Source organism: Quercus robur, chromosome 3 (assembly GCF_932294415.1).
Source record: "Quercus robur chromosome 3, dhQueRobu3.1, whole genome shotgun sequence".
Taxonomy (NCBI): domain Eukaryota; kingdom Viridiplantae; phylum Streptophyta; class Magnoliopsida; order Fagales; family Fagaceae; genus Quercus; species Quercus robur.
In genome coordinates this window covers 694,127-705,779 of record NC_065536.1, presented here as the reverse complement: position 1 = coordinate 705,779, position 11,653 = coordinate 694,127, and the positions used below count along the sequence as shown (strand labels likewise).

The 11,653-nt window shown below is 33.2% G+C and overlaps 1 protein-coding gene across 1 annotated transcript; it reads right to left on the bottom strand.

Moving 5' to 3' along the window:
- Positions 1 to 8,734: 8,734 nt before the first annotated feature.
- LOC126716491 (uncharacterized) lies at positions 8,735 to 9,361 on the bottom strand. The gene has a single exon (XM_050417311.1). It carries the CDS (start codon positions 9,359 to 9,361, stop codon positions 8,735 to 8,737), a length of 627 nt encoding a protein of 208 aa, XP_050273268.1.
- Between the last annotated feature and the right edge of the window lie 2,292 nt (positions 9,362 to 11,653).

The following is an 11,653-nucleotide window of genomic DNA, read 5'->3' as shown; positions in this document are numbered from 1 at the left end:
GACCGATAGAAAAGGCGAACAATAACAAGAAACAATATGGAAGTTGAAACCTTTTTCTTTTTTGTGTATACTTTCTTGCCCCAAGCAGACTATGCTATATATAAAGCTGCAAGAGATTGTAGATTAATACAAGAAGATTTTGCTCTTGTATATCCTGGTTGGAGATATTAATGAGCACTTAATGGTTTGTGTTGGGTGCACACATTGCAATTCATGTTGAATTTGGGCTAACAATTGGGCTTTTTTCAATAAGTTTGAGCTGTAAATATGAGGGTTGAGAAGGGATTTTGTCATTAATGGGGGTGCTCTCACAACAATTGTATGCTTATCAATATAGGATATTATGAAATCTCCGCAGAGGATAGTGTTGCTGTAATGCAATATAGAGAATTTATTAGTGTGAGTTGGTTGGGGAATCTATGTGATTCTCTGTTTTGGATGAGAGACAGCTTATCTTATTTGCATTATGAAATATTGATTCACTCATAGTCATAACCGTTGGATTTTTGGGGATGATTGTGTAGACCTCATTGACACAATGAATCATCAGTCTTTGCTGTGCCTCATTCATGCATCAAATGTGATATCTTTTTAATAATTAAGGTAATGAAGCAATTTCATATATGCAATATATATAAATGAATGTGTATTAATGACTATATAAAAAAATGTGTAAGATGCCAATTTTAGATTATGTTTTTTGTAACGTGGAAGTGATATGGTCTCCACGTGTTTATAAAGACAGTTTTTTAGTTTTTTTTTTTTTTTAAACACTAGCTTATTATACAAGGCATAAAAATTATCTTATTATTGAGTGTTGAAAGTTGAAACTATGCATAAGATATATAATCATACTATAAATCTTTAGCTCGAACCCCTAATAAACTTCATAATCTGCAAAGTGGTGAAGCCAAAATTTTAGTTCTGAGGGCAAGATTGAAAGAAAAATTAATTTAAAAAATATTAATCGATATTAATAACAAAATAAATAAATCAATTATTTATTATGGAATTTTGAAATTTCTCCATACATAAAAATAAAAGAAAACAAAAATAAGTAGTTAAATAAAACCAAATGAATAGTTGATGAAAATATGTAGATTGAAACAAGTAATTTGATTTTAAAATAAATTAATATAAAAATGTTAAAAATATAAAAATGTACTTCAAAATTGTATCCTAACCACCTTGAAAATTATAAATGGTAAATAATAAAATAGTGTAAGTAGTGAGCCCAAATAGTTAATTATCTATCTACCATATAAGACAATTATAGCAAAGTGTGTGTCAATGTATGGCTATGGTACACACATTATACATTATTATTCTGTTAAAAGGCGTGAATAACAATGAAAACACAAATTTGAGTCTTATGCAGGACCAAACAAATTTATTTCAATTAGAAAAAGACAAAAAAAATGGTATGTACTTATGTGGCTGTCTACACTTTTTATTTACAATAGAGAGGTTTTCTATATATGTTTGGGGCAAAATTGAGATGAAAGAAAAGCCCCACACCCCCCCCACCCCCCCCCCCCCCCCCCCCTAAATATACATTGACAAGTAGTATTTTCAAGCTATGAATGCAAATGAGACCATGTATGATGTTAAACATAGACTAAGATGAGTTATATTATATGTCCCCTCATTTAATCACCCGTTTAGTTTTTTGAGAGAACTAAAGTAGTCGGCTGCCCCTTAACAAAATGGCAATATATATATATGGTTGTGTTCAAGTTACATCTAGTGTAACTATAAGAAATGTTACACTACTCAATAACTTGTTATTGAATTTATATTTTGAAAATCTTATTGTTGGATTACTTGGTTTATATATTCTTAACATACATGCCAAATTTTATGAGAATCAAATGTTATTTATAATTCAATTCATAATCTCATTTTCTATGTATTATTTTAAACTATAAAAACTTGAATTTAAATAATTGACTAATGACATGGTTATTGATCTTTGATCATCTTAAAATTTTACAAGCCTACGAAATATACAAAGATAATGTAATTCAGTGGCGGATTTATCAAAATTTGCATCTAATTAAAAAACATTGAATAGTGTAACATTACTTAAAGTTACATCAGGTGTAACTTGACTTGGTGTAACTCTAGGTAATATTATATCATTTAATAACTTGTTATTAAATTCATATTTTAAGAATCTCGTCGTTGAATTATATGTTCTATATGTGCTTAACATAAATGCATGCCAATTTTCATGCCAATTGGATATTATTTACCACATGATTCATAAACTCATCTTTTATAAATTATTTTAAACTACAATAACTTGAATTTAAACAATTAATTGATAACATGACTAGTGGTCTTTAATTAACATGAAATTTTGCAAGCATAAAGAGTATATAAATATAATGTAATCCAACGGTAGATTTGTCAAAATTTGTATCTAATAATAAGTTATTAAGTGGTGTAATATCGCTTAAAGTTACACTAGGTGTAACTTGAACTCAACTATATATATATATATATATATATAAAATAGCATAGTAAATTTTTTTTTTTTTTTTTTTTTTTGAGAATGTATAACAGCATAGTAAGTTAGTGACAATTAGCAAGTGGCCATTACATATTTATTTTTTATTTTATTATTATTATGATATATTAAGTATATATCTATTAGTTTCTTAGAAAAAAAAGAAAAAAAGAGAGAGTATATATTCTTTTATTTTATTCTCTCTCAGTGTAGGGTGTTTGAAATGTAAATGAAAAAAAAAAATACAACAATAAATAATCAATTATTTAGCCAAGCTTTTAAAAAAATAAATAAATAATCATTTAGCAGAACCAACTTACGACATGCCGTTTAATGATTGCAAGATTAAGGGCACTGTCTTGCACGTGAAGCACAACATTACAACAAAGCTCAAAAAAGTCCACACTCCTTAGTGAAAAAGAGTGGGAAATTTTATAAACACTTTGAGCCCGTTTGGTTATAGTTTTCAAAAATTGTTGTTTAAAAAGATGTGAAAATTGTGGTTTAAAAAGTGTTGTTGAACAACGTGTTTTTAGTGTGAATAAAACAAAAAAATGTGTTTGGTATCATAGTTTAAACAATATTTTTCAGTGTTCAAAAAATGTAAAATATGTGTTTGGTATGTATGTTTTGTTTGATAAAAAAAGCTGACCCGTGTTAAATAACAATTTTGTAATCCCTTTTTTGTCCCTTCTTTATCCCATTTCTTTTCGTCTTTATCCCTTTCTCTTCAGTCTTCCCTCAGAGCAGAAAACCAAAAAGCCAAACCCACGCCGTCCTCATCTCCATTGACGCCAAAGAAGATCCACGGCTGGGCTTCACGGTTGTCGTATCTCATCTCCACCGTCAACATTCCAAGATCAAGCCCGAGATCGAGCTTTTGTCGCCGCCGACCCATCACTCGAAGATCCAGGTTCGAATCTCACTTTCACCTTGCTTGTCAATGGGTTTTTGTCTAAAGAGTGAACATTTCCTTCTTCACTCAGATGTCTCACTTGTTTGTGTTTTTTGTTTTTTGTTTTTTTTTCTTGTTTTTCCTCACCAATCGGGAAAACTCATTTTTTCAGTTCTTTGTTTGCTGTTGAGAGAATAGTTGATTTACAATCCAAATATACACGCCATACATTCTCGAAATGTAGATGGGTTTTCTCAAAATCTTTTGCTGTTGAAACAATTTTTGATTTACAACCCAGTCGATTTTCCATTTTTCTTAACACTCTGTTTGGTTGCCGAGAAAGCGTCGGAAGATTAAACAAAAAAAAGAAGAAGAAATTCTAACAAATCTGAGAACTCTATATGTTAATAACTTGTTGGGGTTTTTCCTAGGGCTTCATAGCAACCAAACTCCAATGTTACTTGCTGTTTGAAATTTGAGGGTCTTTTGAGTGTGATTTTTAAGCTAATATGAAATTCTCCGTAGCTGATTATTAGTTTCATTTGTGAATTTATACTATTAGTTTTAGTTGATTGGGTGTAGTTTAATTACTCATGAATTTGTGACAGGTTTTATTGAATTATGTTGAATTCAATTTGGATATGATGGATATAATGTGTTCCTCAATTATAGTGAGCAAAACAAAGGTTTTGTGAGGTTTGGAGCCCGTTTGGTTGGTTTTCCTTTATAGCTCTCTCTGTGTTAATTGTTTTGATTCTTTATGTCATATGTTGTATTCAAAACTTCATGTTAATTGTAGCTTTTTATAGTTAGGACTCCTTGTTTGGCTGTTCGCTGCATATAGAATAATGCTCAGCATCTAGTGTTCTTTTGTTTAGCTAATGCTCAGCATATAGAATACTGCTTAGCGATGGCTACACATACAAAGATGCACAACATCTACTTTTCGCACAAATTTTACCTCATGGTTCGTTTCTCCTTACTTTGTCATATACAAAACAACCTGTTTTTATTTATTGCCAATGTTGATTTCCTCATTATAATGTATCAAGATTGTAGCTTTTTATTATTGGTAATTGGTACTTTCAATGTTTGGCTAATACCTGCATATAGAATAAATGAATAATGCACAAAATCTACTGTTTTTGGTTTTTCACTTAATATAGTATACACATTCAACTTGATATGATGTCTCTCTGAGGCTGATTTGTAGATTTCAGTACTGTCGGTTTTCTCTGTTTGGGTTCTGTGAACAGTGGTTGTGCTAGAAAAAATTTTGAAAGTTTGTAGCCATAATAGCTTCTGTTTACCAAAGTATTAGAGTAATTATATCCATCTTAATTCTTAGTTGCCCCCACATTCTCGAGTCAGGTGTGTATAATAAGGGAATCTCTTTGAATAAACTTCCTGTGAGCTGATGCTAAGTACTGTTTTCATTCCCTAACCACACAGGCAATGCAGCCTGATTAGTCCATTGCTACTACTATTAGTAATATACTTGATCTGCGTAAACTGTTTCTGAATTGTAAGTTTAGTTGTGTTAGGAGATGTTGCAATACTGCTGCCCATGTGACTGCAAAGTTTGCATTTAGATGTTGTGGAGCATGTTGTTTCAATATGTATTGTATCCCAGCAGTGATTGCTGATGCTTGTAAAGCTGACAGCCTTTGTTTCGCTTGTTAAATGATAATGTTGTTGATTAGGGGCAAAAAAAATAACCTTCCTGTGATTGCGTTGTCTATATATATATATATATATATATATATATATATATAAAAGGTGCTAAAATGTAGAATGGGTTCAATTAGGTCTTAGCTACAATGTTTATTAAGTAACAAAAAAAAATCGGGCTAATCAGTGATAACGACATGGATTCCTCAATTGGGCTGCTTAGATATGTTACTATAGTGTTTGTTGCACGAATGGATAGCATGTTCAAATGGTTGTTTAATAGTGTTGATTACATTTTGTAATGTGTAAGTGAGTAGGCTTGTGGCTTCTTCTTGCAGATGTCAGACACAATGCATGACGATATTGACGATGGCCTTCAGTTCCGAAATTGCAACTGTTTTTGTGGCTTGAAAGCAAGTGTGAAGATTTTGGATAAGCGAAATGAGAACCGGTACAGGCTTTTCCAATGTTGCCCAAAGGACACATGTCGGTTTTTTCAATGGTGTATTCCCTTGAAGACGCCATTGTCATATGCGGAGGATTTCCAGCAACTACAAGAAGAGCTATGTGTATTGCGAGAGGAATTAAGGGTCATACATGACAAGGTCCACCCCTCAGACCAACCAAAGAAAATGGTGAAGATTAGGTTCATTGCTTGGTGTTTGTTTTTCACCGCGCTTGCACTACTGTTAACTATGACGATGTTGTAAACCAAACTGTTATGATGATGTGTTAATTCCTACTATGTAATCATATTATCTTATTATGTACTACTAACTCCTTTTGAACTTGATGCACTGTGTAATATTTTTAGACAATCTTGAGTCATCCATTTTGCTAGTGTATACAATATGTATCGGGCTGACTCTTGATTCTTACAATAGTATGTTATTGGCTTAATGGTACTTTTATAGTACTGATAATTTATTGGAACATAGGAGAATTGTAAGTTACAATTCTCTTCTATTGATGATAGTAATTATTTGACAAAGTTATTATTGATGATAGTAAGTATATATACTTGAATATAGACCGTTCATTGTCAGGATATTGCCTCTATATCCACTTACGCTTAGCTTCTCTGTCGTACCCACAAATGATGATGCTGAGATATCCGAAGGAATGAAAAAAATGTAACTAAGCCCGCAATATATTCTTTAGTATAATAAATAAGTTTAATTCATAGAAATTAAAGAACAGTACATTACATAATCATCAATCATGAGGCTGGGAAATAACCCAAGAAGTTCTTATTAATAATAATAATTCATTATTATCTGTTGATCCAAGGCTACCCATCCTCTCTCCAACCACGTTGACAATAGCTAATCATATTTTTATAGTAACCAGAAAAGAGAGCCAACAAAGCATTAACTTTGATTCATGGAGTAGTAATACCTGCAAAAAGGAGAAAAACGAAAAAGATGTCATAAACACAAAGCATGTATTCAGTTACAATTCTTTACCACTGGGCTCAGGCATAATACATTTTCACATACACACACAAAACACACCAGTCCCTTTGCAACCCTCGGCAAACCAATTAAGCAGCCCTCCCCTCTTATTAGCAAAACTGGCTCAATATTCGCCTAAGTCAATTAATATAAGTGAGGTATTTCTTATGTTTAAATATCAATTAAATAATATTTGTTTTTAAGTTTCTATTATTTGATATTTTATCTTTTCATTTGAAAATCATTCTTCTTACTTTTGGTGATGATGCAAAATAACTAATTAATTTTTTGCAAACAATTTTTTTAATTGATAATAATGTACTCAATGTTTTTGTGAAAAAAATATTGATCATAATTAAGTAGGATTTTTTTTTTTAAAAAAAAATTTTCTTTGAACATAAACAAATGTAACAAGTATTATCACTAAAATCCTATAAAGGATATATGTATTTGGGACAAAATAGAATCTAGCTTTTCAAAAAGAGGGAGAGTAGTGTAATTGTGTGAAAGCCATTCAAAAAGTAACTAATATATGTTGACAATCCAGCTTCATAGGCAGCCATTAAGTTCACCAAAAACAACAGTAAGAGCCGCTGCAGTCCAAATTAAAGAGGCTCACTACCCCGTTATACAAACCTATAACAACAACAAAACACAGTAATCTTCATCTAGACTTATACAAAGTTCCATGTCATCCACATTTTAATAAAATAATGCCCAAAAAGCTCAATCATTGAACAATGTAATCTACCCACATAGCAGCAGTTATCACATCACGATACTCTGACATTGCTCGTTGTGCCCGAGAATTAAAAGCTTCTTCAGTGCCCCCACTGCCTACACATGCAGCTCCTGCTAGGTTTGCGTCGCTGTTACGCACAAATGATCCTTCCCACACATGGAACATTTCATCCGCCCGGTTATACATGCGAATAAAGTTGTGCAGTGCACAGCAAGCAGTCACAATCACCCGTTGTCTAGAGATAGAGAAGGAGTGCATTCCAGTCAAGATCGGGAACCTCGCCTTCAAGACGCCAAAGCATCGTTCAATCACCATCCGCAATGAGGAATGCCTATAATTGAACAACTCTTGTGGGGTACTAGGCTGCCGGTTTGCACCCCGAAACTCTTGGGCATGGTAGCGTGTGGACTTGTGTAGAGGGAGGAATACACTGCCTATTGCGTACCCCGAGTCAACGAGGTAGTACGATCATGCAATACGAGTGATAACCATTGCCAATTAATGTTACCCAACACAACTATTCTTGCTAGTTCCTTACTACCAAAGTGTATCTATACATGTATGTATACGAAGCATGCACTACAGTTTTTTGATATCAGCTTAAACAATGAGTGACCATGCAGTGACTGACTTTAACTTACTACTCCATGAACGCAACTTTCCCTAGTGAGATGACAAACTTTTACACGGCCTTTTATCCATGATATAGAGTGCTAAATATGAATCACACAGTTCATGTATTGAGTGAATTAGTTTAGATATAATGAAATTACCTAGCTACCAATCAAGTGTAGTGTATAGAAGCTTCTTTTTTTTTTCTTTTTTTTTTTTTTTACAGAAAGGACAAAATATAAAGTAGTTACAAACTCATTGACCTCAGTTTGGATTTCTAAGTGATCTAACGTAAATATCCAAATTTAAACAAACCCATTAAAAGACATTCATGAATAAAATATGTGACATGAGATTTAAAAAAATATGACATATAAACCACACAACCCACAAAAATTCACACCCTTTTTGAGAATTATCATAGACAAGAATTTCATCCTGCTACTCCATAATCCCATTTTGAATAGTTTTTCACATCTGTAATATGCTACAAAATACTTTGGAAATGCGAAGTCAGATGCAATAATGACCAAATCGAAAACCAAATGCGGTAAATTTTTTTTTTTCTTTTTTTTACCTCTAGGCGGCCAAGGGAACTCATACTCGGCATGTCCAAGTGCGTCCTGCATGACTCATGAATCATTTGCACTCCCTTCCCATCCCGAATGCACATACGTAAACCGTATGTCAAAGTTGCATGCACACATCACGTTTTGGGTGATATCACTCTGTCTATCTCTAAATGTGGTGTTCCTACCGGATGGGGCAGAAGCACTTATGTGCGTCCCATCGATAGCCCCCACACATTTCTGTAAAAAAAATAGGTAGCTGTAATTAATAAATTACACTTATGTGCAATATAGTGTGAATAAGTAAGCATGGATAGCACCAAAAAAAGAAAAATCAAAGCATATCTCAAACCATGGATAATATTTCCCATTCCCTCGAAGTGATTGAGGGAGCTCAGCTGCATCAACGTCGGGTCGGATGATGATACATCCCAAAGCATGGATAGCACGCAAGGTACGCCGGAACCGCCTTTGAATGGTCTCGAGAGAATGTTGGAAGCGGTTGGCAGCTACCCGGTAGTCAGCGTTGTGTCCGACGATAAATAGAACTGTCCCAACGGACTCCTCAACTGAAACCCAACCAATGTCCTCCTCTAATAGGTGCAACCGCTTCAACTCATTACACAAGTGTCTAAAATTGGTCTTGTCCATGCGGAATATGTCATAACACACTTGCGGATTTCCTTCTAGTACTTCACTCACATATGACCTCCCACTCAGGATACTAGTGCACATAGGTCGCTTCATGTAGTACTTTTGCACGTACTCTATACACAGCTGAACGTAGGCTGTGGCAATCTCGAGCTCCACCTCACTATCGTACTCATCTGAATCGGACTCAGCCATGCCTGAATCACGATCTGAATCGGTGTCGTCCATAACTGAATCACACCTGTGGGCAGCCATTAAGTTCACATCAGCCACTATAAGAAGTACATACATATATATATATATATATATCGTTTTATGTATATATATATATCTATATTGCTGTATGTATAGAAACCTGCTTCTCAAGGGATTTTTTATGATAGATCCTACAATCACATGAACCTTGCAGCCTAAAAAAATGTAGGTGCCTTCGTTAATACTACATTCTGGACTTACTAAGCATTGAACAAATTGCTTTACTTCGTAGAGTACACTATGATTTTTTTTTTCCTTTTCTTTTAATGATGTTAATATTTTAATAAAATAAAAATTGTGAGTTAACCCCTTTCTAATGGCAAAAATATGTAAGTCCATCAAGTGGATATGTGGCCAACCTTGGAGGCAAGTGTTTGATAAATTCATCTCACCATATAATCCAAACAATATTAAACCTTTACGACTTCAAGACAAATATGGTTTGTCAAACACAAGAAGACCTAATTTAAGGAATAGCAAATAAATATTTTCTAAGAGATTATTATGACATTGATAATTTTACATATTATCTTTGGTTTAGTTTTTTTAAAAATTTCGAAAATTTAAAATGATTTCATTTAATATATTTTCTTCAAAATGATATTATTATTATTACTGGCTTATACTCAAATACAACATATGAACAAAATAGTATTACCTTTTCAAAAAAGTAAATGGATTCCATTAGTTTGTTATGGCTTAATTAGTTGAAGGAGCCTCCGCAGTAATTGACTACTATACATGGAATACTCTATGGATACAATTGACAAGTTACTATAGACAAGATTAAGTATGAGTTCACCTGACTTCCTCCTTAACCTATTAAAAAGCATAAAATGTAATGATTTTTTGTAATAATTTTTTTTCCAAAAAAAAAAAAAAATCTCTAAATGGATTTTTTTTTTTTTTGGTTGAGAAATAAGACTAGTCCTTTATTGAATTAATAGAAACTTCTATCAAACATTACAAGATTGGCAGCATCACAATGGATGTCTTCTAACCAAAATTGAAGGTTCGAGAAAGATCTTTGCTAATTTAGTTAATTTATCAGCTACTGCATTGGCCTTGCGTTTTACATGGGTGAAAGAATCTCAAAGTGAAATATTGAATGGATCAATATGAGCTGAAAATATACCAATCTAATATTTAGCTATGACTTTCACTCATATTGAATTGCTGCCACTCTCTTTTTTATTTGTAGGGTTTTATTTGCCAAGTGGCCATTAATGTACATTTTGAAGTTTTCGGACCAATCATGCACGTGCAGCCAAGTAAGGTACCCTGTCCTATGGTATGTTCACTAGCTTTTACCCACGATGTTGGCATTTACCCTGTCCTATGCCATCAATTCAATTCTCATTCATTACTAACTTTCATATTCCTAAAAATAATTACGTATCTTCATTATTGCTCATAATTTGACTCACATTCATTAATTCCTTTTCAAAAACTCAAGAAGAAAAGCCGATTGTGAGAGTGCGTGGAAAATATCATTAAGCTGCTTTTAGAGCATGTAGCTTCGTGGTATTGAAAATGGACTGAAACATACCCATTGGACTGAATTATGCCTAATGGACTGAATAGACTGAAATGGACCGAAGTGTAACCAGTGGACTGAATAGACTGAAGTGGACTGAAATGTACCAAATGGACCGAAATGGTCCAAGTAGGCCGAATTGCTAATCTGATGGAACCAGATGATGAATCTACTAAGTTGCAAAGAATTAATGTTGAAATCAATGTACTACATGGGAGATGGACATGATGTATATATATTGTCACTACCTCATTAGTGATTACAACATAAATGGTTGACTACAATATACATGGCTCTTTTTTCTTCTTAAATAAGTTTTAAAATACCATAAATATTGAAAATACCATAAATACTGTCTGTGTGGACTTTATTACAGGCCTTCTAGCATTTCTTTCCGAGTAAGGAAATGTTGTAATAGATCTTTCATCTTACGAAGCAAAGCATGGTTGGGATTTGTGCAGAAATCAACCTTTCATTGTGAAAAGGCTAATTGGATCCTATTCCTGGTCTGGTCTCTGCTGTTGAGACAGTTGGGAGAGGTTGGGTGGGATGCTATTGATTATGACAAGTGGTTTTTGTGTAGAATCATTGGACTGTGATGGAGTAAAGCTTCCGTGAAGTGCACTGGCATGCAGTGGTCATTTTTAAACAAGACCAACAACCTCATGGGTAAGGCATGACAAATATACTCACAAGATAATAGACATATTAGAGTTCATAATTTTATAACTCTGATTAATTCCTCAGAATGACAT

Coding starts and splice junctions, on each gene's coding strand:
- LOC126716491 (XM_050417311.1), bottom strand. CDS start 9,361: ATGGCTGCCCACAGGTGTGATTCAGTTATGGACGACACCGATTCAGAT.